Source organism: Frieseomelitta varia, unplaced genomic scaffold (assembly GCF_011392965.1).
Source record: "Frieseomelitta varia isolate USP_RPSP 00005682 unplaced genomic scaffold, Fvar_1.2 scaffold_495, whole genome shotgun sequence".
Taxonomy (NCBI): Eukaryota; Metazoa; Arthropoda; class Insecta; order Hymenoptera; family Apidae; genus Frieseomelitta; species Frieseomelitta varia.
The window spans coordinates 510,921-538,674 of record NW_025110251.1 but is presented as its reverse complement, the minus strand read 5'-3'; the positions used below and the strand labels follow the sequence as shown (position 1 = coordinate 538,674).

Below are 27,754 nucleotides of genomic sequence, written 5' to 3'. Positions count from 1 at the left end.
AGTTTATATCCGAGTAAATCCTGCTGCAATGATGTTTCATTTATAAAATAATATACATATATATATATATATATATATATATATATATATATATATATATATATATATATATATAATAATAAATATTGCATTTCTTACGAAGTTATACTTGAGCAATTTACAATTTCGTTCACTTACGTAACTCGGGGGATGACTGTATAAATTTATAACTTAGAATAATAATTGCTCAAATTTTTCCATGCTCGAAAACTATTGCGTTGCACGTGAAATTTTGCGAAAATACGCGATACGATGAAACATTGCTGGCGTTGGAACTATAAAGCGTTGTACGACACCGTGTTTACACGAAATTACCAAGAGTATTAACGCGGAGGCGGCGCTAAAGCTTGCCGAAAACGGGGAGTACGTATCGCGTAAATCGAGCTGCGCGCTCGTCCGAGCGAACGCCTTCGGTGGCTGTCGATTTGCTTTATGAATCGATGCCTATCGCTAATAACAGAGATCGCACTTATCTCTGTCGATCGCCGGTCGATACTTTGCGTGGCTTCGTGGCGTCGTCGGGAACGCGCGCGAATCGCTTCAGATTCCTAATTTTATCGGCCGCCCTCATCAAAGCGCCGCATCCTCTGCTCTGATACCGATCTCGCGAAAAATTATGTAAATAGAGTAGCTGCGTCGCTCGATCGGCGTGAAATCGGCCCAGAAAGAATACATTTTTCTTGCGATAAACACGTCGCGAAGGAAAGTTATGTCATTTGGTAACAACATGGTGACTCGAAAATTGCTCGCAAGTGAATTCGTGGAGGCAAAATATTCCTCTGGGCCGGATAACCAAACACTTATCGCATTTCAGATGGAAATGGAAAACATTGGTAAAAGTCGATTTTTCTAAAAGTGAGTTACTCTACGAGAAGAATGGCGTATCTACGTGTGTCCGATTTTACGCGAGCATGCTCGTAATCTTTGATACGGATCTCTGGCGAAATATTATGTAAATAGAGAATGGCGCGCGTTAAACGGGGCACGGCACTAGGAAAGCGGGCCGTGCCGGGGCCGTATTCCGCGTGCAACCGGATACCGGCTGAATAAAAAGCGCATAAAGTAACATTTAGCGCGCGCTTAAACGAAATTGCTGTAATCCTACGTGGCGTGGCGTGGCGTGGCGGTCGAAAGCGATGCGTGAACCGCGGAAGGAAGGAAGAGCGCTGCGTAGAAGAGGGGCGGACGAAAGGGGCGCTGCACAGTGGAGGCAGTGCATTAACATACCGATTTACATAATGCGTATAATTCGAGTAATTATGAAGGGAAATATACACAATTTAATATAATGGTGGATGTTTAGGGTGCGGCGCTATATCTGCCACGGAAGATCTCGGTACAGTGCAGCGCAACTGGACCCTCTGCGCTATATCTGCCCCCTTTTCTTTCCTTCGCTTTCCTCCACCTGTGAACGTACGCGCGTCCATGCACACGTGCACATACACCCGCGCGTGTACACACATTCGAGCTATCCTCGAATCGGCGACGATGCCGATGCACGGTGCAGCAGCTGCGTTTTCGGGCCGTTGTCGTGCACTCTCTTCCGTACAAGTAGTACGTGTCGCGTTGCGCTCGGCTGTTGTATAGATTCGATCGTCAGTGGGGGAAAATAGACGGGACAGTTTTGAGTGGATGGGAAAGATAAAGGGTTCGATGTTGGTCTAGATTGCGACGGAAGTTTGATGCCGCGGATATAATTCGTCGTTGGCGTACGCTTCACGTACTCGTTTCCTTTCCATGTTACGTGCGCAGATACGATCGTGTTTTGAACAACCACGATCGAGAGCTAACGTTCTCTCTCGGCTCGATTTTCGGAAGGAGGTGATTCGAGGCTTTTATTTTTAACGAAGCGAGCGGATAGACCGTAAATCCTGGCGGACCCTGTAATTCGAGTGTAGAAACGTGTCTTCAAATAACATCCGAGATATCGGAGATCGTTTTGCATCCGAAATGCAACGAATCACCGATCGCCCGGTCGTCCAGCGTGGAATCGGTAAAAACATTTAACGAGTGGTCTACAGAGCGAGAAAACGGCTGGAACCAGATCGACGGCAAGATGTTTAGGGGCAGTTTCGACCGAGGCGAGTAAATTGCCCGTTTCTGGCACGGTGGGTTCCCCGAAAAGTGGCCCGTTGCCACTTTTAATGACGAGGCATCTTCGCGCCTCCCGTCTCTCTACCTGCCAGACGGTGATGGATACACCACCGCCAGTTCTACGGCCTTTTAATTTATGTTTTCACACGATAACTCCGGATTTCCTTACCCTCGCCCCTGTTCATCCCTCTTCGAGATAGAACCTGTCTCCTCGTCTCGAATCTCAATTTCTTCCCTTTACGACGTCCTTTCATTTTTCAACGAGTTTTCTTCAATCGCTAGTTTCATTTATCTGTTTCGTTCGTTTGACAGACGGTAAAGTTAAACGCGTACAACCAAATGGATCAGATTCATAACCGATAGAAACCGATTCGTCCGTTGGCGTCTACTGCTCACGCAGAGATCAGTCGCTTAGAAGACCGTTGAAACTGTCAGGATTTTCATTTCAAATTAAACGAGGTGCCCACGTTGGAAAAGTTTCGATCACGCGGCATCGGTGGTAGTGGCGGCGGCGACGAAAGTGCATCGGACCCCACGCGAAGTACTAACGAGATAGTCGGTGTTTATCGGCCCAGCAGCCCGGCGCACGTATAGTAGGTATGCTCGTTCACTCGCTCCAATTAGCGCTACAGCCGGGGCTAATTGCTCGATATAAATCGCCGCGACTTAAAAAAATTGGCCGAATAATTAGACGGAACGTTGCAGGTGCGCCGCTCTGCCGCTTTATTATGCGCGTCCTCCCGAAGACGTTGCTGCCGCTTGCCGTTTGCCAGCTGTATCATTCTAACGACGCGTCGCGATCCGCGCGCGTAATGAGAGAGGAGGTCGAATCCCGCGTTCCTTTTTCCATCGGCGCGCATGCAAACGCGAAACGATTACACCGTTTCATGCTAATAGAGCCCTATTAGACGGTATCCACCGTTCGCATGACAATCCGTACGCCCCGTAATCTAAATGTCAATCTCCTGTGGAGAAAGTCCGCGACTATCGTGACTTTTTCATCGATCGCGTACACAACGCCGGTGAATGGATCCTTTCGATCGCTGACTCGATATCATCCGCTGACTCGGTGTCTCGTTTCGCGAGAGTAGCCCAGATAGGCATCGGCTTCTTTCTCCGTTCGACATTCTGCGCTCCTGACTCACGCCTCGCGTCGTTGTGCAAAGTATCAAATATTTATCTACTGTTTGTCAGATTTTTCGAACGAAAGCGTCTACTTGGTTCACCCTTTTGTTACAAGCGCCGGATATATACGATATTTATTCACGTATTTCGAAGTAATCGGATATTAAAAATATATAATAAGCTATAGCCATCGAGACGAGCTTTTTCTATTTTTCCTATTCGACTGTGAAATATTTATATGATAAGAAATTATTGTAATAAAAATTTTTTTTAATCTATGACGGAAAAGACCGGCTATATGTATAACTCTTGTTAATCTCCTAAAATCTCCTAAAAATTTAAGGTTAGATTTTTGTTTGAAAAATTAAAATTTATCAAAAAAAAAAAAAACATTGTAGGCCCTTTGTCGCAATATTACTAGAAAATCCATAAAAGATTCGATAGTGGAATGTTTATACGATAAGAAATTATTGTAATAAAAATCTTTCTTAATCTATCGCAATTCGGAAAAGACCGGCTACAAGTATAATTGTTAATCTCTTGAAAATTTGAGGTTCTCTTCTTGTTTTAAACACTAAATTTTGTAGAAAAAAAAAACTTTAATTTGTCTCTTGTCAAAATGTGTTACAAGGAAATTCAGAAAAGATTCTATTTCAAAAATCTCGTTTTTACGGACTTGGAAAATGATTCGATCAATGTGTACAGTTTCGACGCGGGATCCCGTTCAGTGGCGGTGCCTCCGGCGTTTCTCCGGCTGTCGCAGCGAAAGGGTTGACCTCCAGCTCGATGATTGTTTTCGATATTGGCCACTGCTAGAAACACCTCGGGCAATTAATACGTCATGCGCGAAAAGAAACGTATAATCGTTTATGGAAAATCCGTGGCACGCGATTTAACTTTCAAGTCGAACGACCGAAGAAACACGGAGAGCCGGAGAACTGGATTTATCCCTAAGGAGGCGGACGCCTGGCTCGTGGTATCTCTTCGTCTATCTGAATAATAACGTGTACGACAACATGTCAAATTATTCAGAACTTGCGATGCACGCAGGCGTGTATGCGGGCAGAAATGAGTGTACGTGAGTGTGTGCGTAGTGGATGGGTGTACGCGTTTGCTGGTTCGTGCATGCGTGCATGCGTGCGTGCGTGCGTGCGTGTTGCCGCGCGTTCGCTCCCGTGTCGGCGTCGAAGAACGTCGACCGGGGGTGGTAGCGGCCCGACATGTGTTCGCGGTGGCGGTGGTTCTCGACAGCAGTTTTATAATTGCCGGACTGGCGGACTGGATATCGTGCTGGTCGCCGAACGAGATTCGTGAAACTCGCGTCATTTTGCCGCGAGATTAACCGCTTCCAATATCCCCTCTGCCAGAGAGGAGTACAAATCCCCCGCCACATGATTCGTCTCTTTATCTCTCTCGTCTCTAGTACATTTTCTATAAGGGAGAATTAGAAATAGAGTTTGGAAAAAGGAATCAGATGTATGCGTTAATAGAGCAGATGCGTCGAGTAACAGGGATTATGAGTTCGAACTGTTCGTTCCTGCGGAATAAGAAACGATTCTACCACCAGAAAACATCCTACATTTCCATCGACTCGAACGGTATTTCCAACTTTCGCTCTTCCGACGAAGTTTCAGAAGTAATTAAAAGTAATTGCTCCACCGATGCATCATCGTTAGGGGAAACCGCTCTTCATACCGGACTTTAAAAAACCACGAAACCCGTCGAAAATGAGCTACCGTGCGGCCTGACCCCGTATTGCCGAGGTTTCCGTATGTCGGGGTCAGCTGGAGTGACAATTAAATCACAGGTGTCGGTTGATCATGACGGATCGAGGCAAAATGTTCTCGTGCACGGCGTCGCACGCTTCTCTCTGCTTTGCCTTGGAAATTCCCTCGAACGTTTTCCACGCGATTGTTACTCGACTCGACTCGGCTCGACTCGATTTCGTGCATGCCGGCTACGCTATCATGTTCGTCGCAAAAAAGAACGACGTTAATAGCAGTTATATGGTATTTGCAAGCCGATACGCGATTGCCATACTCTACCCAACTTGATTGCCGGCTGTCAACGATCGTCCCGCTATATTCTCGATTATTATTCCACCCTGCGACAGCAGCACCCCTTTAACCCTCTCGCCACCCTCGCAACGTCGGCTAACGACATCCGCGATAGATACCTAGCCGCCACCAGGGTAGGTATAATGTTCAATCGCCGCTGTGTATGCAAGTAGATTACGCGAACGTCTCTTTTAGATAAGTAGGGACTCCATGTCTCTTGATGATGATTGCTTATTAATGTCGTTGCGTTTTTCTGTTTCACGCTGTTCCACGCCGCTCCACGCCCCACGTCGCGCCGCAACAAACGTTCACTCACGTGCCCTCCCCGATGGATCATCGCAGTACGTAAGTACCTAATTGAACTTGATATTATGACCGTCCGTGTGTTGTTTCAGTCTACAGTGTGCGATCGACGTGTGCTGTTTCAAAACGGACGTGTACGGTCACGAAGAGCGAACGCGATACACTCGATACATCTAAATAGCTTTTTCCAAGTATTCGGTGATGTATTTCGTGTGACAGCGTAGCTCTTATGGCTTATGCAAGATCGTCCGATAAGATTAGACGAAACGTCCAGTCGCTCAATTCTTCTCGAAGGATCGTTAACGTTTTTACACCCACCCTCGATAACTTCTGACGTCTCGACGCACAGCGAAACCGCGTCAATGCGAATTACCAAAATTACCTCCGCGCTGTACGAGCAGAATCAAGCGGAACGCGAGTATCGGGCGCAGCTGGATCGTTTCGGCGTTTCCCGATCTCCCGGTAAAATTGTCCAATTACCAGTGATCAAGGGCGGGCTTATCGATCGCAAACGATCGTACACACAGGGACGAGCGCTGATGATGTATACGTGTGGTGATGTATCGCGTAAATCCAAGTTGGTTTCGTGTGGCGGATGGAACGAGGCGCGTTAAACTTGGCCTCCGATTTCCCGCGGAGTAGTTCCGTTTTTACGGGATCGGGAGGGAAGCGACGGGTTAGCTCCGGTAGGTTTCAATTACGCGGCCGTGTCGGCCTGTCTGATGTTGCTGCCACCCTCATTATGTGGAATATGAGCTCGTGCTGGCTATTCTCTCCCGCCCTCGGATGTCGGTGCTGCTACTCGCGTCGATCGATCCCCCGGCACTTCGACGTTGCGTTACCAGCCACCTGTGCGCCCGTGAATCTCTCCATCGACCTCTCAATCGTCTGCCGGAACCAACGAAAAACCCTCCTCGGATCGAGTGAACCGCATACTCGTCGTTACCGATTTATTTCGTTTCCATTTTGATCTCAACATCTCGTCGCCTTCAAGTCGCCTTTCACTGCCCGCCACCAGCGATATTTACGCAATCGTAACGTAATTTATTGACGATTAGCTCGTCAAATTAGAGTGTTTTACACGTCTTTCGCAGCTGTGGACAATTTAGGGCAGTTATTCCCAATCTTTTTTTGGCCATGTCTCATCTGAGCATCTAGCTCTGTGAGGACACATAACTCTTATTATTCAAAGTGAATTTTTGATGTGGAGGATGCCTAAGGGGCCATTAACTTGGTCTTAACAAGCTTTCAAAGAAGCTGAAGTGATATCCACGAATGAAAAAAATTGAAAAGTCACTGTTAATAACTCATTTTTCGAATTTCCCCCCTAGGAAATCAAATTGCTCCCTTATGCGGCGTTGGATGTTACCATGGATTTCGAGATCCACCAGTAAATTTCTCAGTTAATTGCGAGCGTGAGGATTTTTTCTTCCAAAAAGTAAACAAATAAGCCATGTCATAAACCAAACTGTATAGCAAAAGTATCCTGCAGACAACGGAATGGTTTTCAGATGTATGTGCCAGAGTACGAACATCGAATTCGAGATTTGATATCATTTCTGTACGTCTTGCGAAAATAGTGGCCGCAAAATCACACTTTCGTGCACACCGCTGGCGAGAATACGCGTACGCGACAGCGGCTGACAGTGTATTAATAATCACCGGAAACAGTTGCATCGAAATATCGCTACCCGATTACCCCAGAACTAATTTCGCTTTTTGCTGGTCTCGTGAATTCAAAACGAGGCGCGTTACGTTGGGAAACTGTCAGCTTTGAGCGAGACTGCTCGACGAAACTTTTCTCACCACTTTTCGTGGCTTTGAGAAAGCATCGACGCGCAATAAATGTACACGATTCGAAGTTCGGCAACTGTATACCGCATTCCGGCACAGTCGATCATGCAACGCCAAGCAAAGTATCCAGAAAGTTGAATGGCATTTTTTTACTCCAGCGTTATATACGTTCCTCCGAAATTTCGTACGATTACATTATATTTATAGCATGACTTAATCGGAGCCAGCCGAAACGTTACGTCGCGCATTTGTGACTTTTTCTTTTCTTTTTATCCGGGCAACGTTGGTAAAAAGTACACATTAGTTAAACACCGGAGGCCTCGTTTACGAAGAGATAAATAACATTGTGGCGTGCAACAGCGAGGAAGGCAATTTCGAATACCGGGAAGGACGATGTAAAAGAAATTAAATGAAAATTAATCGAAGCTGTCGACGACTCCATTTCGCCGGGAACCGAACGGAGGAATGATTACACGTTTCGGGATGAAAGTGACGACGCTTAATTTGCCGGCACGGCACGGCGCGGCGCGGCGCGGCAGCAGCAGAGTATCTTTCGTTTCGTGTTATACCGGGAGGATTGGGTTCGATCAAGTTTCTACGCGCGCGGCCCACCGCTACTAATAACGGAGCAAACGACCAGACTTGTTCCACGGTACTTAACTTCGCGGGACATTTCCTGGTAGCTGGGTACACTGAAGTTCGTGTATCGTCGCGCGTAACCTGTCATTATCAGGGATATTGCTTGTATAGCGACGCGCATGCATTTGGAAACGTCTCGTCTGTATTTGATTTATTAATTCGCTGTCGCGCCTAGCTTCCTCGCCGACTGGGCTGATCACGTAGTTCGCCGCGATCACTCTTCGAAAGCATTTCCGGCCGTTGTTAACACGCACTCGCCCCGAGTAACGTTACTCGACTGAATTTTGTTTGTCCTGTAGCCGGGGCGAGGAAGATGGACGATTTGCTTACGAATCGTTGGCTATTTACGATTGTTTGTGCCATCCTATCGCGATAAATCAGCAGACGAAATCACGCACAAGCGAGTATATAACAACAAGGACAATGATGAGACCGATCGGTGCGGTAACTGTGACAATCTGTGATCTGTGGATTTCTTCTCCAATCGAGCGGGTGTTTTCTCTTCGAAGAACAGTGCCATTTATTGGAAGCTTTGTAAATAACGACTCTCGAGGAAGGGATAAATCAGCCGTGCAATTTCCACGCGCAAGGCCAGCCAACGTTATTCGGCAAGCGTGTGAGCGTGGGTGGTCAGAGGGCAGGTGGTACGCTGAATCGATATATCTGGCAAAAACGATCGAAACCGCAGAATATCGGAGGCAGCCGAATCGTCGGAGTCGGTATTGCGCATTAAATACCGGGCCATTTACCACGCGACCGTTTTCCAGTATCGGCGCTAAACGTTCGTTGCCTAACAACACGAGGAGGAAAACGCATCGAACGGTCAGCTATAATACACACGTTCTATGCGAAACAGGGAGAGAGAGAAAGAGACAGAGAGAGAGAGAGAGAGGCAGTTCTGGTGGAGCGCGAGGAACCGTGAACAATTATGGCCGATATGGCGGTAGTGGCGGTGGTAGCGCAGGTGGATGGAGAGTAAGAGAAAGCGAACGAGAACGAGAAGGAGAAAGAGAGAGAGGGAGAGAGTGAGAGTGAGAGAGGAGGACGGGCATGGGGCACCATGGACCGCGGACTCTGCGGCCTGTGGTGCTGGCCGAGTACGTTGGGGCTTGGGGTTAATACGGTGGCCGGTGATGCACGACCGACGCAGCGCTGCGGCTAGAGCGGCTGACCGCACGCCAGCTGCCCAACGCCGTTCGAGCTGCCCGCAAAAATCTGTAGCTGACCCCTCACCGTGGCCGTGCTGTTGCACACAAACCCCTAACCTAACCCCACACCCTCTACAGCTCCAACGCCACGCTCCTTCGCGTTTGTCCATCATCTTCGCCTCTTCTCTGCCGCCTTCTTTCATCGTCGAGTGGAACGCTTCCCGTCCATCGCTGGACGCGCGTCGATTCTATTAAACGCCGCGAAGATCGCCGGTAGTCTTGGAAATTGCCGCGAAATTAGCGTTCCGACGACCGGCGACTACCGTGCGTGGTATGCCAGCCCCAGAGGGTAGCGTTTGATTAATTTAAACGGACGAACGCGCACGGTCGTTTTACTCGCGCTGCGTGAAGACACCGCTCGAGGCTACCACGGTTGCAACAGGCGCGTAGGTCGGTAGACTGGGTTTTATGACTCGTAAATGTGATTCGAATGGATGTTAAAGGAGTGTAAAGGGACAATTACATCGACGAATATTTGGAAGGATTCGTCAATTCGCGAGACGAGAACAAATTGCGGCCAGAGCGTTTCCACTCTGGGCGTGTTGCGGTCTCGCGGCAAGAAACGTCCGCTCGGCGCGTCGGCCCGTTTCTCCCGTTGGGTGACAAGCGGCGGGCAGGCAGGTGAAATTAAGATTTCACGCACGTCTGCACGGCAGCAAAGTAATTGCGTTTAAACGGCGCGGTTGCGTATGCGACTGTTGCGCCCACCTGTGTCAGGCCGTGTCTGAATAATAGAATTCACAGCGCGCGCGTCTCTGCCGCGAACAGGAGGGAGGAAGAGAACGTGGCGTTTGAACGCGTCGCGAGCGTCGCCATCGGCTTCGTCATCGGCCTCGTCATCTTGCCGGCCGACACGAAACCGTGTGGCGACCGACTACTAATCAACGACGACGTCGTGATTCACAGACGCGTTCCTCGTTAAAGACGAGAGTAGACACCCTCGCCGAGGATACCATCGACTTCCTGGCTTTTCGAGTTTTGACTCACGGACCCTACCTTTCGTACGCGCGCAGTCATCGATCCGCGGCGACTTTCTGCCCACCCGGCTTGCACTTTCGAATTGCGTCTTACGATCGCTCGAGAATGCTAACGATCCACCACTTCCCCTGAATTTTGAACGATCGTGATCAAATAAATTCGGAAGTTTGGATGTTTACAGTATGTCGTACCAGGGAAATATTTTCATTTCGTTTACAAAAAAGAAGACACTTTGTTGGAGTTTACTTTCCGCGTAAAGGAACGACACTTGTAATTTTAAGAAGGTTTATTCTACGTTGTGACCGTGGTCAAGGAATGTGATGTTGCAGGGAAAATATTGATGGAAAAGAATGTTCATCTCTTCTTAACGCGTCTTTTTACAATTTTGTTTGTGAGAATTCGAAGAGAGAGGGAAAGACCAACTATTGGAATTTGCCCTATGAATAAGTGTTTGCAGATCACTTTTCAGAAGACTGTTACTGACTTTGTGTTATCGTCAGGTTTTTTTAACATTCAGTACACCGTCAATTGTATTATAAAAACATTGACATTTTTGAAATTGTCTTATATCTCTTAATTAGCAACACAGATCAAAAATACCTGCATCTCTCAGCTCTATCGCCACCTACGTTGAAACTTTTAGGACGGGATCTGCACAGAGTTAAAACAGACAGATTTACCTTGAATCTGACTTTGCGACTGAAATCATGTTAGTCATTCATGGTTGCTTCGTGGGTAATCTGGTACGTACGCGTATGTGTAAATTCTAAAATACGTAAACTTTTTCCTGGCGATAGGAAGGGGGAAGGGCGGTATATTTTCCGCAACTTTTCAACTGCAAATTATTTGCGCGATTATTTCGTCGAGCGCGCGTTACATTACAGCCACCAATTTACTTTTCTCGAGCGAGGGCGCCTACATCTTTAATACGTTTCTCGTGGGAACGATTCTCACTCGCACGATGGATGCACTTTGCCGCGCGCCTAAGTTCGATCGAACCTCAGAGCCTCCGGACGCACCGCGGTAATTTAATTGACGCAGAGATTGCCACAAAAAGTTCATCTTTACATAATGGTTCTTTTCCTTTCCCAGCGATACGAGCCATCATCGACGTTTCCCATGGTGTGCGCGGCAGCCGGCATTACCATGCGCCACCATCTTCCTTGAACTCTCCTAAATGTCGAGCCACGTTCCTTCCTTTTGTCCCACCACCTGGAAACCAGACAATTCCTCCAAAACGTCATCCAAAAGAGAGAGAGAGAGAGAGAAGAAAAAGAAAGACGGAGGAAGAATATTTCCAATTCTCTAGAGCGTACTTGAGATAGTGCTAGATAGCTTTTTCCGTCGATGAACCCATCGGACCGCCAACGAACAAAGTTTGATCGATCCAAAAAGGAAACTGGCACGAGAGTCGAACTGGCGGCTCGTTCGGTTGGATTAGACCGTTGCCATGTAATCGTTCCGCTTTCGTTCTTTCGACCATCGGTGAAACGTTTGTCCTTCTTCTGGCGCTACGATCTAGCCATTTTGCTTGTATCTTTCTTTCACTGGTCTTCCTTGCGGTCCATAAATCTGGCCTGGAGACTGACCACGGAAAATAGCTCGGGTCGTCGAAGAATCGGTCGGCTCATTGTCGTCGATCGCCTTCCCGAGTGACACACAACGATCCTTGTTCGGTTGTTAAACGGTTGTCCCTGTTTAACTTCCCCTGAAAACTGCCGATGTACACCAATTTCGCTCTTTCGATCTTTATCTTTCTCTCTCTGGGGATCGTTGGACCGTCGCTCAGCCGGTGGGGTCCGTTTCCGGGCGTGCGCGCGACACTTATCCTCACAGTTCGGCTGAACAACGACAAAGCCCTGTCCCCCGTGTGGTCGAATATAAGGGCCCTCTTCCTCTCTGTCTTCTGCAACCGAAATCCAATTTGCATGAACTGCAGCCAAAATGGACGAGGTAATTGGTACACAGGAGGGATTAGGGCTGCGCCAAGGCGACGGATGTCCGGGCACCGCTGCTGCCCCTAAATTCCATCGCTTGCGGCGGCGCTGGCTTCTTCTAATTGCCACCGTTGGACGGTTTTCAATTAAAATTTCCGCCATCCGGTCTCTTGATCTACGATCGTGCCGTAACGTGGGTCGTATAAAACGGGTTGCTTTATCGCGCGTCGCTTCGATATTTATTATCCCGCCGTTAGTTTCACAACTTTTCTTTGAATTTCGAACATTCCTGCACCTGGTTTTCATTTCAAAAAGATTTCGAAAGACAGAACGGATCATTCGAAGAGGGACGCGTCCTCGTATCGTTCAGAAATGCTCGAGGAAGATGAGGAGCAAGAAGAAGAAGAAGAAGAAAAAGGAGGAGAAGAAGGAGAAGAAGAAGGAGGAGAAGAAGAAGAAGAAGAAGAAGAGGAGCTACAGGAAGAGCTACGACGGCGATGCGACGATGGCGGCGGAGGAGGAAAGAAAGAGGATGAGGACGCTCACATAAATACGTACGCAACGCAAACAAAAACCCACAAAGGACCGCGCTCGCGGCAGATACGATCTTGCGGCATGCAGATACGAGCATACTAATCTCTCGGAGAGAGGCCTCTCCGAGGAAACCGTGTCCTTTTGTTGTGTATCCGTCTATGAAATATATTGGTGGCTGGCAACGACGTCCGACACGAGGGAACGATTCAATATCATTCCGACGGCGCTGGATCTCCCGCTGCAATTTTTCCCGCGCGGGGGCCACCGCGCCTTTAGATCATCGGACCACGCTGCGTGGTCACCGGGAAATAGAAATGCATGCACGGGCAGTGCACCGGGAACAAAGGCTGGACTTTTGCACGAGAATCCACGGGACACGCGCGAAATCGTTTTTATCGGCGATCGAACGGTGGTCGAAGATGCTCGTTCACGGGGATGACGCATGGTCGACGTAGTCTAGATATAAGTCATCGTGAGACAACTTTACGCGAGCCAACTGCGAGTTTTTAGCCCAACGACCACGACTCGTTTCCACAATGTTAATGAATCGTAATTACATCAAGTTTGTAAGAAATGACTCGTTCTATTTGCAACTACCAGCTGTATTTTACCAGCGTGACAAATTCTACAACGATTTCATACAGAGGGCGACCCCGTAGATCATTTGACGGACAAACAGCCGGGCATAATTCGGTTCTTCGACAAGGTTTACGCGTCGTTCGATACCCTCCACCCAGGGTCCAGCTAATTTCCAGCATTTGCATGCCGATACAAGGACGGTACGTCGGTGGCAGGCAGCAGTTTCAGTTTCGCCACGCCAATCCAATCATGTAAATCGGGGCTAGCATTATTAGTGGCGGCAATCGAACCCACTCTCCTAGGCCAATAGGAGGTGTGCGGTGTCGCGGAGGTGGAGGCAGCACCCGATCCGAAACGAAGGGAGAGCATCCACCGGGACCGTCCAACTAATCCCGGGTTTACCTAATCGCCTACTCCCTTCCTCTCCTTCGTCTGCGCGCGATTCCGCTCGTTCGCAAAGCGGCTTACCCTTGCATCCCAACCCCCGTGCAATTCTCGCCAAGGGAAGAGACACACTGGAGAAATTCCGCATCTGCGATCGAGCAACTGTGTTCGATTTTCCTCCGTCTCGTCCATCTCCTCTCCGATCTAGTCGTAGCGACGATTTGTCCAAACCCAGTGTTCGTTCGTGAACCATTTTCGAAATGTACATGTACCAGTACGTACGCGTTACGAATAAATCGTCATCTTCGTCGACGCTCGGAGTTTGATTCATAAGGTACCAGCTTAGTTGGCATCGGCCGAATTCGCGAAGGCCGATTGATCGTCGTGCCGCGTGTCTTCCTTGGCGTCGACGGTTCTTGTTCGTGGTAAAGACGAGGCGTACTTTAAAGGAAACGTTTCGACGCTTCGAAGGAGAACCAAAATTAGACACAGTCGCGATCAGTGTTCTTCAGTTCAGGTTCAAGCTAGTTTAGAGCCGTTTTCTTTTTTTTTTTAGATGTTGGCGTCGCTCGGTCGTTCTATGAATAAACGACTAACGATAGCTATTCTTAAAGTAGTCTTCAAGTACGTTCTTCGATCGCACGATTATCTGATAATTTCCCTTGCATCGATTCGTTGTTTACTCTCCTCGTCGCGAGTGTGTCGTTACGCCGTCTCGAGGAACAACAATTGCAGCTTCGTTTATCGAGAGCTACCTGGCCGGGGACGATTCCAAAGAGACACTGGTTCGCTTTCAAGCGCAGCATTCTGTATCGAGGATTTCCACCGCTATCGCGTCGCTTGATATTCGATCAGATCGCGGCCGGTTATCTGTCATCCGGCAGACGCGTGGTCGACGAAAGTACAAAGCGATTCGTTTGGACAGAAAAAAGGAGAGAAGAAGTAAAAACCAACTAAGCTCTCCCGTGTTTGCTGCAAAAAAAGAAGAGGAAAAAACCGATCGAAAAGAGATTCACTGAATTTGCAACGTCGCGCGGGAGAGACAGCGGCGAGAAAGCAAACGAATTTTCCTCGAGCGAGGAGAGCAACGAGGGAAACGAGGGGTAGCGATGGGACTGGAGGGAAATATAATCAGCACGCGGCCGATAATTCCTGACGGCGAGAAAGAGGTGGCGGTGGAGCGCGGTGGAGCCGATCGAACGAAAACGTAAGCCGTGTAATCCCCTGTGAAATACCGCGCTGGATCCGAGAACTTTGCCGTACGCCCGAGGACATCGGGGACATCGGGGACATCGATTATTCGCGGCAAACCACTCGCGTTAATCGTTTAAACTCCGCTCGAAGAGGACGTACGCGGCGGCGCTGCCTCCGCCAGGTACGCGCCACGTGATCCGGCAAACCACCAGACACCAGGATTCGCCGGGGATATCGATAGACTCGTCCTAGAAGAGTCTGGGCTCGTTGCCAGGCTATCAGCCTCTATTTCCTGCGGAAATCGATGGCTGATTAACAACAAGCCGCGCTGCGGCCACGATGGTTTTTAATGCCGCCGATAAGACCAACCAGTCAGCTACCTGTGTCTTCGTTTAATAGAGTCGTAGAGAACGTAGTGATTGACGATATTTGCACGAGGTGTTTGAATTGAAATAATCAAGAATTGCGTAGGACAGGATCGAGGAAAGTAGCTTGAATTATTCAATCAACTTATTTATTATCCTGGAATTGAATTATTCCGGCAGATCTCTGTTTTCGTTGCAAAGAGTTTCGTACACGTTATTTTACGTGATTCTTTATCGCCAGGTGGTTACGAGTAACCACCTAATCTTCTCTCGGTATTTCTTAATTTCTTTTATTTCCACCTTGGTCAGGGAAAGAAAGAGTAAATCGTCAGGCTTGTTCCTGGAACCGCAAGTAGGTGAACCGGTGTCCAGAACAACCGAGCATCTTTCTGCGACAATCCTCCGACTTCCGGTCTCCCACGGTCGCACGTGTAAGACACTCGGCAACTCACATATTCGCTCTCTAGTCATCCATTTGGCGAAATCGTTGCCCGGTCGATGCTCGTCGAAGCGAGTCAACGTTTTCAAGTTAATGGACGCGGCTGATGGCGATGCCTTGTCGCGTCGCGGCTCGACGAAGCCACCTGCGACACGCCGAAGACACCGCCGACCAACTCTAATTTTCTACAAGCAATTGTGCTTCACCTTATACGCTTGCCTAATTGCGTAACGGATGTCGGCAGTTTCTCTCCCTTTCTCTCTCTCTCTCTCTCTCTCTCTCTCTCTCTCTCTCTCTTTCTCTCTTTCTCTTTTCTTTTCTTTTCTTTTCCGTGGAAATAATCAGTTTCCTCTGCCAATTGGTCGAGACTTACGCCACAACTTTTTGCGATACCTGCCTTTCAGTAGAACGTAATTTCCCCTCTATTTGATATCTGAATTGAATTCGAATTTCCAAAAAATGGTGCCTCGAGAGGAATGTTGTAGCCGATCTTTGGAATTATGATCGGTATACCTAACATCAGAATTACCGACGACTGAAGCATAAAATTTCCATTAGAGACGTTGGAGTAAAAAAGAAAAAACAAACGACAGAAAATCCTTATAATACATATATATATAGCGTACACAAGCTTCTATTTATGTATTTTATGAAAAATCATTCAAGTCTCCAAAAATAAATATCTAACAAAAGTATTCAAATGGTCATTTTGACTATTTTGGCAGTTTTAGCGCTAAGTTACGAAATTTATTATAGTTTGTCCAACAAGACGAGACACTAGATCTAAACAAGTGCATGTAATCGTCTAAAATCGGGTCAATTCCAGGCCGAGTTCCAGAGTCTTGCGAATTAGAAGCCCTGACCTAGAAACATAGTTAGAATAACGATTCCAGTTCGTCCCTGGGGATTTACCAGTAACACTCGATGGCCGCCAATAACTGCAGCCACTGCAATCGAACGTATGAAGAACGTTTTTCTTCTACTATTTAAGTTCTACAATTTTTCTTACTCTGTGAATTTGACACGGAGCAAACGGATCGTAGAAACGGATCATCTGGACTAGGCAAAGTTGTACCCAGGATTCGTAGTATCGTACCAGAAATAATAGCAAGGAGCGGTATATTACAATATCTCGGCCGGCGATCGACGAGGGAATTAAAGGCTCCCGGACTCCGACTCGGGGATAAAAATCTCTGTGGTGCAGTCACAGCTCGTTTGAGCGGATGCCTCAAGTGATTTCGGTTACACCTCGTTTGCACGAGCCGGCGTTGTTATTACGGCTCTTATTATTTCCCCGATCTAGGAAGTAGTGTTTCAATCGCGCCGGCGGATTGAAATTGCTGGCTCGATGGCGCCGGATAACATTGTGATCGCGATGTAAAAGAAAACACGTTGCCCTATCGGTCCGGAGTGGCCAACGAGGACTGTTGAACAATCCCAGTGTCCCATTTCCAGGAATCAGTGCGTATCGTTTTCTTCGGTCGGTTCCGAGGTGAACGTTTCGCCAGGAGCTGTTGCGGATGTTGCAACGAAATTGTTGGAAACACCTCGAAACCAGTTGTTGCAGATTGTCGTCCGGTTCGTCAAGAATTCAGCGACGCATGTAGCCATATTTTCTTTTTTTTCTTCTTCTTCTTTTTTTTTTTTATTGACTACAACAGACAGACTACATCGATCATGGCGGATAAACGTTATTCAATTTCTGTAAAAATATAAAACAAACCCGTGTTTACGCTTGATCAATCGCGTGTTTAGACTCGTTACATTGTGTTATTGTTCGGTTGTATCGAACTCGGGCTAGGTCCGCAGCCATTGTAAATGGGTTAGTAATAACAATTATTAGCCTCGGTGTTATTAATCGCTAGTATGCATGCAAGGCATCGACCGAATCCGACAGCAGCGTAAACACATGGAGCTAAATGGCGTTAAATATTACCTTAGCTCGCGCGTATCGGTACATATCCAGATACGTGCGAACGCAGATATTTCTCAGATACACACAAACGGACAAAAGTGAATTCTCTCCCTTTCTCTCTCTCTCTCTCTCTCTCTCTCTCTCTCTCTCTCTCTTTTTCTGCATCTGCTGCGTGAATCTACATAGGTACGGATTGTGGCCTGGGTCGTGTTTACTTGGCGTGCAGCTGGAATTACGAGTGAAAAGAACTGGCTAACAAGAAGGGGCCGAATAAATCATAAAGCACGGCTCTTCCGCGCTATGCTAATGACACCTCCTGCATCCTGTATATCCTTGGCGCGGGCCGCGAAAGTTCTTGGTGGCACGCCACGGTGGCGTTTGTTCTTTTTTTTTACGGAACTCCCAGCAACACACCTCCTTGACGCAATTGCAGGAAATAAAACACTCTTAGCCGCGTTCACCGGGCGAACAACAGTCCGCGAAGCAACAACGCCCGTGCTCAGCCGTGTAACGAGCACACGAGCTGCGCGCGAGAAAGATATATCGTCCCTCGGCTCGTTTCTCCTCAATCCCGCCAAATATACAGCGTCGATTAATCGCACCAACGCGAGTAGGAGAATTCTGTCGTTTCGTCGTCGCGGACCTATGGAAAACTCGATCGAGAAAATTCTTTGTTTCTTGTTTGACTTTTCTGTTATTCAAAGTCGTAATATTTCAGTTCTTTGAGATACCCATAAGTAATCAGTTATTTTGCATTTGTTGGAGTATTACTTTTCTGATGACTGAAACTCTCCTTTTTGTTTGAAATGCAATCGTTGATAATACAAATCTCCAGATTTCGATAACTCAAAGTGAACTGTACCACTACGATCCCACCAAACACACGATAAAACTTTTCTCAGGGATAAGATGGTGTGGAATTAATAGTTTTTGATCTGTATACCTTGCCGATTTCCTCTAGATGCCTTTGTACAATTGACCAACGGTGGACCCAACGCTTTTTAATAATTCTCGTACACTTAACCTTGGATCAGACTGCACTAAAGATGTTAAAACGTCAGACAAGTCATTAGCAAAATCAACGCTGACCTTTAACACATCTCCACAGATACAGATCTCATAAATTTTCTTGTTTTCTGTTGCATTAAATCCCGCGTGAAAATGAAAAGGTACGCAAGTACGAATATGACTGCCAAGAGGTACAAAGTTAGAGAAAGAAAATTTTAAATTCTTCGCAACAATTGGCCAACAGAGTGCTTCTATGGAAAGTATAAAGAAAAACGTTCTTGTACGGTCGATGCAAAACTAATGACACATGAGCTCTGTAACAAGAATTGACTTGTGGGTACACCTAATATTACTAACTCAACCAGCAGTATCGTCCTTATTGACGTTACACAGCAATATTTGTGTTCATTTGTTGATCCACGATCAGCCGATTTAGACAATCGAGCGTTCTTTGAGCGGCGAGTCCCGTCTTAGAAAGGGGAATTCGTGACTAATAGATTCGATCGAGGCTCTAGCCCGATACGCGTCGAGCATAGACGCAACGGGGCTGATCAACAGGCGAGGACACGCGCCATCGAGCACGCGCCGATAGATCTGACATCTCGACGCCCAACGCCGTACACGTGACCGGAGACTCGTTACCTCTCCTCTCTTTTCTTTCTTTCCGTCTCCTTTTTTCCTTTCTTTCTTTCTTTCTTTCTTCCTTCCTTCCTTATCCGGCGGCGACTCGATCCGTTCCTCCACCTTCCCGTCGGAAGACACGCGCCCGACGTCTCCCCCGGTTTCCCGGAATCGACTTTCGAGAGATCGAATCGCCGCCAGGATCGGGACGACCCACCGCGAGCGGCCACGAGTTCGAGGAGGAGAGGTCCGGTCGCCGAACCGGCTTCCTGCCCCCGCTCTCGAATCCTCTCGATGTTCGAGATGAACGCCGGAGTTAAGGAGCCAGGATCTGCTCACCGCTGCTGGCCGATTCCGGGGAAACAAAGACATCTCTCTGCGAGCCGATTATTCGCGAACGAGGCCCTGTTTGACCGCCGCGCCGATCCCTCCCCTACTTCGTCAATTTGTATCTTGATCGGCCGCGATCTGCTGCTCTATACGCTCCGCTGTATATCCTGATACGTGCTCGATATTTCTTCGAAGGATCTCTGCAACAAACGGGGTCGAAAAAGTTCGCAGAACTTGCCTGTCCCGAGCGATGTTGCCTCAGATATGCAGATATTTTTCCGCTTTCGTCCTTCTTTTTGTCGGCTGAATTTATGACGTTGAACGGTGTCCTCTTGGCAATTCGTGCGGATCTGTATTAAAGTCGCGAGAATTTTATACAGATTATTCTTATATGCAGCTTTCGACTTTCGAGAGAGAGAGAGAGAGAGAGAGAAGTCTCCTTCAAGATGGAATGATATCGAGTGAGAGGAGGAGCATTTTGTTTTTCCCATCACGTTCTTCAAAGATTTTCAGCTTTACGGTGCGCAATTTGCGAAAATCAATTTGTAGAATTGACCTGGAGATCCGATCGTTTGTTGATTCTTCACGTTCCTTCAACAACAACGTAACAAACATATTGTGTGAAATGGAGAATGAAGTAATTTCCTTCTTTTAAGGTACACTCTTCTTTTTAAAAATCTTCCTTTCCCCAAGTAGCTCCAGACCACGCGTTTCAAAATTGTCTGCCGAAGAAGATAATATTTAATTTCGAGCAGCGTTTAACTTAAAACTCCTCCTGCATTTTGTACGAAGATCCAATTACACGGTATTCAGATACCACGGTCGAGAGAGAGAGAGAGTGAGAGGGAAAGAGAGCGGTCCTTCTCTCTACCTGCCGAAGAGCACTCGTCCCGACTGTCGCGAGCGAACAATTCGAAGCGCGGTCTTAATATGGAGTTGCTCGATCGCTGGCGATAGCAGCGCGTCGCCAGCGAATTGACGAAGTCCTCGGGGTTTCGGGAGAGGCTCTCGCGGATGCGAGGTGCGACGAAGGCGAAAAATTTGGGCCGGGGATCGGGCGCGGATTTTAAGGGGAGTCCGCATACCAGGCAGCGAGAGGGTCTCACGGGAGCCGAAAGGGAGGAAAGGGCCACGCTGAGGAGACGGCCACTAAATATTGTGTTCGCGCAGAGAATACAGTTCTTGGGACACGTGTAAGCGGGGCCGCGGGATTCCGTATGAGCAGATCGGCCCGCCGATTATACGCTAATTCAACGCAAATTCCTTCCCGGAGATATCTGTATCGCTCGCATACATCAGAGCCCCGCGGTAGCTGGCTGCCGTTGTTGTTGCTGCTGGTGCTGCTGGTGCTGCTGGTGTTGCTGTTGCCTGTGCAGCACAGGTCTTCTCTGTGCCGCTCGCCGTGCCTTCGAGCGTCCGCAGTCTCCGCTCAGCTTAATCAGTACCCACGAGGAGACAACTATATACCCACGGCTACATAGTTTTCGTGCGCATGTGGCGTGCACACATCTGTGGGTACACCAGGGATCCACGAAAACCGGCGGCGGGGCTCTGTCGTGTCGCTACCGGCGCAACCGGTCAGCCCGCGGAAACCGCCAGGATGTACTAATTAATCCGGACGGAGATTTGATTATGATATCGGCGAAGAATGTCCGAAGTCATTCGTCGGGACGATGTTCGGAAAGTCTCTTGCGGATCGGACGTCCGATCGAGATGCTTTTAAGCGGCTAAGCTGCTCCTCGCCGGTAACCACGGATCCAACGTGTGTGAATTCAGTTCGCATGAATTTCGTTTACGTGCCGATCTACCATTCGATCGTCGCAACGATTCGATCTAGAGGCTATTCCCATCTTTAACAACTGACCATCCCAGCCACTCGGTCCACCGTAATGGACGTATGAAACATCGTACGAAACATCCCCTGCAATTAACAGCGCATTAATCCCACTATCGATCCGACAAACAAAGCGACATGAGGCAAGAACGTGGCACGAACTGGAGGAAGATGGCAGAGAACAAAGGGGAGAGCGCAAATCGTTTGGTAAAGGGCCGGCAAGATAGATAGATAGATAGATAGATAGATAAAGAGAGAGAGAGAGAATCGAGGACCAAGGTTCTCACGCATGACGAAGGCAGCCTTGGAAGGGATTTCCAAGTCAGGAATCGCCGATAAAGAGCGCGAAGACGACGGCTACCGTGTATATATAGGTATGGGCGCGCAGTGGTGGACGAAGGTGCAGCAGGGCAGAGGACCGAAGATATATCACGTTGTCGGCCGACATACCATTCTTTCGCGGCAGCCGACACAGTGTGTGCGCGTAGCGTTCACAAATTAAGGAGCGCCAAAGTCCACGGGACGGCGTAGGTATGGCGCTATCGCGCTTCATAAAACTTCGTTAGCAGGCTGCAAGTAGACGGCCGACGCGGTATATATATATATATATGTATATGTATATGTATATGTATATATATGTATATATATACGTGCTCTGATGGCCCTCTCTCGCACGGCCGAGAGCGCCGGGGAGCTACCGTAAAAATTCATTTTGTTTCCCCGGCCCGTGTAATTTCCCCCAGATTCTTGCATCTTTCGCGCTGGACCGTATTAGGCGGAACCGTGTTCGCCGCTGGTCCTCGCTCCTCGCTCGCTCCTCTACCGCGTTGATCACGCTCGTCTGTCGCCTGGTTTGCGATCCTAATCTTGATTAGCACCCCACACGCTTCTTTGTATTCCGCGTAAACGAGATTCATTGTGCCGACTTCCTCCCGAACGCTGTGACGATGTCGCTGCCTGTGGCGATGTCGCGTTAAGGGAGCGGATAATGTCGTTACGTGGATACGAAAGATTCGACGAAAAGGGAATGATCGACACTTGGACTCTTGTCTGAACAAAAATATCGATGGAAACATATATATATATATATATATATATATATATATATATATATATATATATATATATATATATATATATATATATATATATATATTTATATATTTCGAGAAGTGTTCTTTCACATCGAGTAAGGGACAAGACACGAATAACTGACACGCGTTTCTATACTTTTGACACCATGTGATTCGACATCAACTGACGAAAGTAAGATCGTCTCTGAATAATTAAATTGTCTCTGGAGTCTACCGAGTATACCGAACGCCCGCATTTACCGTGACTTCGATTTCGATCGTCAGGAGTCGTCCTCGGCCCTCGTGGTCGCTGGCTGAGCAACGGTATTGGCGCCACGTGCCTCTAATATCAAGCAGGAGGTCGTATATCCTGTCGGTGCGTCGCTCGTTAATTTGCCGTAGAGTCAGCGCATAGAGGGCCAGTGGGCGCACAAGGTGCACCCCACACGTAGCTACACAGACGACGGCGGGGCACCACCGACACGCTCTCGCCGACAGACGCGGAGCACGAGGGTGGCAGTGCAACGGTGGCCACGTAAAGCCGCGCACACAGCCACGCTGGTTAAATAGACATACACGAAAGAGCGCGCGCGTGGTTCTCGTCATTAGGTACGTAGCCTCGTTAGGATGAGTTTTTCCGCCGCTAATGAGGTGGCCTGCAAGTTGTCTCTGCTACTGGTGCAGACGGTCAGCCCAGCCTCGCTCTTTCTCTCTCTTTCTCTCTCTTTCTGTCTCTCTCTCTCTCTCTCTCTCTCTCTCTCTCTCTCTCTCCGTGCGGATCAGGTGGACGTCCGGCTTCCTATGACGTCCGCGTGCAAATCTGGAGACCTGGACACTATTTTTAATCTACCTCCGGGACGCGGACTTGACGGAATTAAAATACATGTCCGCGGGAGCACCGCGACCGCTTGCTTATATCCTCGACGCGAGTCGTATATTTCTCTCTTAGCGGACCAGCCACCCTTCGCGTTCCACCATGCGGAATAATCCTGGTTCCTCCTGGCTGTTACGCCAACAGACACCTTGTTTCTTTCTCCTCTCTCCTTTTTCTTTTCTCTCTTTCCTTTTTTTGACTCCAAGCTCATTATATATCCTTTACTCACGAGAAAACTACTAAAATGTACAACACCAGAAAAATAATTGAATCTGCTAGTTTATGAGCGCTTCTGTAATACCCAATGATCTACAAATTCACAACTATCAGAATCTATCGTAATACTCTACTTCTGTATTACTAGTCAGTCAATGATTATTTTTTCATAAGGAATTCAAAGCTTTCGTGTCTTCATTCGTGGTATGGTATCAAACTTCTAGATATTTTTGCATTAAAAATTACCGAGAATACGACGTTTGGTTATTGTAGCGCAGTAACATCGTTGTTTCCCGTACGCGTTCAACGAAAGCACTGAACGCGTAGCGGGCATCGACAAGGCGACGCGGTCGCATGGTAATACCGCGCGTGAGGTACCACGCGACAGCGACATTTAACCGCGGTCGGACGAATGGCGCGCGCGTGTCCTCGCGTTTTTGCGAGACCTGCCCGCGGCCATTAAATTTACGAGCCGTCACGGCTAACTTGCAAAGAATAATAACGTATATGCTCGAAATAATCCGCGGGCCGCGGAATAACCCGCTATATGGAAATAGCCGGACATTTGAACGGCTCGATGTCAAAGCAAGCCAGCCCGGATATAACTCAACGCTTAAACGCGGCCGCGTTCGCTTCAACCGCTCGCCGAGCTAGACGCGTGCTGTTTTGGATTTAAAAACGCGCTCTTTACATTTTACTCGCCGGTTATTTCTAACTCGCGCGCATTTTGTCCGCCGTGTCACTCGTCGCGTAAACCGGCGATTTAAACGAAAATTGCGAAAAAAAAAAAAAAAAGAAGAGAAAAACAGGTTCTCTCGACTTGCCGTTTCGACGCTGAATCCCATCCCTGCGATTGCTCGTTTGCAACAGGGTGATTCTCTTGCTACTCAAACGAGAGGCAGATCGCTGCTATTGAGCTAATTAACTAACGAAAAGATCCTTTTGAATTCACGATACCTTTGTAAATTTGATAACGATTGAAACTTGATTTGAACCGTAAATTACCTGACAAAATCGTAGAAGAGAAGTGTGTAACTTGACAATCTATTAATATCGTTTAATATCGTTCACTGACAAATTATTGCGCGAAAGGACCGAGATATAAGAGTCCCATCGTCCTTTGACACTAGAACCACCGTAAACAACTAAAACATAAAATTTCCACCAGATACGTAAAAGTAAAATAAATATAATAATATACACAAGCTTTTTTATTTCTGTATTTTACGAAGGATTATTTAAGTCGCTAAAAATTCTTCTGTATCTACAAAATATCCAAACAAAAATGATCAATTGATCATTTTGATCATATTGGTAGTTCTGGCGTTAAACTTTTTTAAATCGAGCGATACGACAGGTCGATCTGAATCAGAGCCAAGAATCCAGCCACAGGTCGGTGCCAGTGCCAATGGAGAAGTTTTTTTTCGCCTCGAGATACTCGAGAGTAGCGAAGTAATTCGAGCTCGAACGACGATTCTAGAGGTCTCCTTCGAGCGTTCGAGAGGTTCGTCGCAGCGCGTTCTTCTTCCCTCTCCCGTAAACTAGCTCTCGCGGCCCCCTCGGTGATCGACTGCTCTCAAAGTGCTCCACCTCATTCTACTCTCGAGTGCTGTCCGACGTCGCCATTCATCCAGCTCGTTCCGGTCGACGTGGCCTGGTGCCGTTGCTTAATTCGCGAATATTTCACCGGGGCACCGCGGGCTGAAAATACACTACAGCTGCTCGCGTCGTGTCTACAACCGGGCCACCGTCGCGATTTTTCCGACATATTCCCGACGTGGCCCGTAAATTTCCGTCGTCGGTCCGTATTTTTACGTTCACGCCGGGTTCTCTTCGTCTGCGTCTTTTCGTCGGTATAATCCGCTTGGTAATTTCACTTCGGGGAGAGAAGGAAACGAGCAGATCGTACGATTTCATTGTTTCATGTTTTAACGATGTTACATGTTACAGACGGCGTTGCATTGGGCGGCCAAACACGGCGACGAGAACATTGTGAAGCTGATCGCGGGTACCTACAAGGATTATATCAAGAGCGTCAATGAAACTTCGGTGAGTGATATCGAGATATGCGTTTTCAAAGAAAATTCGTAGATCTATCCATCTTGTATTCTGTCGAAGTATATGACGCGAAGATTCAACGCGGGAGTTCGTTGGACCGTTTCTGTCTCAACTTTTCAAAAGCCTTAAAGTTCGTTTGAAATTCGTACGAGGCCATTCCCGCTGTTTTTTTTTTTTTTGCGCTGGATCGTACCACAATGACACCCCGGTAATATATCTCTTTTTTTTTTTAAGAGACATTATGCAAAGATGGGCGTATAAAGAGCGCGTATGGATTTTTTTAGTATCGTACGACGCCATCGCGAATAGACTTACGACCTATAAAGTATCCACGTATATGCAACTATTTTAACCTCTATCTCGTCAGGCAAATATTTTAAGAACTCTGTCTCGTCATAATCGATTCTAACTGTGTTCTCTTCTGTTTCCGGCGATTCTGCGAATCTACGATTCTAGAACGGGGTAAGTCCATCGACTTTTTTTCAATTTCAATTCATTGCCAACGCTCCACGTGCCAGAATTTAATTTACCGAACCGAAGTAACGGGGATCAGTTTACGAGTTACGCGAAAACGTTTTTAGAATCTGTATGCAAGAAGTATTGGCAGCACTGTCTTCAATTAAATCCAAAAAAATCGCGCCGATATTTTTCAGTAGTCGCTGTGCGTCTCTGTCCTCGTTGTATTTAGCGCGAAAAGAGACAGAAAGAAAAAGAAGGAAAGAAAAGAAATTGATCAACTCCCAGCCCTAACCTTCCACAACCTAAATCCATCCACGTCCCTTGCCACCTGGCGCGAGTGTCGCGAGCAGCGCGCGGGAGAAATAATAACGGCGGGAGGGCATCTAGGGAAAAAAGGGCGAGATCGATAAAGAGAGAAGCGAGGCAAGGCGAGGTTGGCTGCTGGCGGAATAAATCGAGCGAGCAGAGTATCGCTGTGGTATCTACCGTGATCTGTAAGTGGCCGGCGTGCGAAAGGAGCGCAGGACGCGCATTTAAGTGAGTTGCGAGAGCCCGCGCGTCTCTTCGTCGCGGCGGAGAGCAGCCGCGCAGTTTGTCCCCGTGGCAGAAAGGAAGGAAGGAAGGAAGGAAGGAACGAGAGAGAAAGTAGACGCAGCGTACAGAGAGAAGGTTGCAGATAGGATCGGATGTGTGTGGTCCGCCGCTTTGCTCTTTATAAGACTTATATAAGCTGGAGTGCCCTTCGCGGAGGAAGGAAAGAGGGCAGAAAAGAGACGAACCCGTGGAGAAAACGGAGAGGAGAGAAAAGGTTGCTCGTTAGTGGCTCGCGACAAACACCGCGCACGCTCTTAGCGAAGTAGATCGACGAAGATGGAGATTCAATTGGAAAGAAGAAGAAGAAAAAAAAAAAGAAATTCGTGGAAGTTATCGAAACTCGATTCGAAGCGATTCAATGGGAGTATTTGTAGTTGAACAGGAGCATTTCGCAGATTTATCACGAGGGAACGATTACGTGCTTTACAAGGTTCTTCCTGTACCAGTCCCTCTTCGCGAACAGTCTCAATTAAGGCGATTAACGCCGTAGTGGTCGTAGATGGCATCTAATCGCGATCATATTCGCGTCCGACGATGAATCTTTCGAAGTTTCTAAGCACGTTCGCGCGACCTGTTCGTTACTCGTTAGATTCGTTTATTATTTTCTCACTGACCATTTTAAAAAAAACTTTGGAAAACCCAAACTCGCATTGATCGTTGTTAATTTTTAAATTTCTCCGAGTATTTAGTACTGAGTCCTAATTAATTAATTAATTAATTGCCAACGTAAGGTGACAAATCGTGGATATGGATAATTGATTTAAAGATTTTGTCACCTGTACCAATATAACCCGTCAATAGCGACGGACAAAGGGAAAGGCGAAACGAAAGCTCGGAAAGAGAGGTCTCGACTCTTTTAAAACGGCAGCCGCGTCGGTCGAAGTACGCCAGGCTCTCTGTTTTCGGGGATTAGTGCTCGATTTAATAAATACGCGTGTATCCGTGTAGGTACCAACAACGTTGGCCCGGACTAATCCACTCCGGAATGGATCCGTCCTCTATCCGGCCAGCAGCTCTTTTTTCCTTCCAGCAGGGCGGCTTTAGCGGCAGACGGTGAATCGTGCGGCACAGCGTAATCTGTCACAGCCACCACTCTCGCCGTA

At 47.6% G+C, this 27,754-nt stretch overlaps 1 protein-coding gene across 6 annotated transcripts in view; it reads left to right on the top strand.

Moving 5' to 3' along the window:
• The window catches only part of LOC122533110 (ankyrin repeat domain-containing protein SOWAHB), a 134,263-nt gene that overhangs the window by 93,050 nt on the left and 13,459 nt on the right, over positions 1-27,754 (top strand). For 5 of the 6 annotated variants that reach the window (XR_006307647.1, XM_043662503.1, XM_043662500.1 and 2 more), the window contains 2 exons: positions 25,491-25,589; positions 26,055-26,060. Coding sequence is in view for 5 of the 6 variants with exons in the window: in XM_043662503.1 (XP_043518438.1) it covers positions 25,491-25,589; positions 26,055-26,060 (105 nt within the window). In the remaining variant the exon portion in view is untranslated. Of the gene's footprint in view, positions 1-403; positions 407-25,490; positions 25,590-26,054; positions 26,061-27,754 lie in introns of all 6 variants that reach the window. The other variant, XM_043662502.1, reaches the window with a different exon arrangement.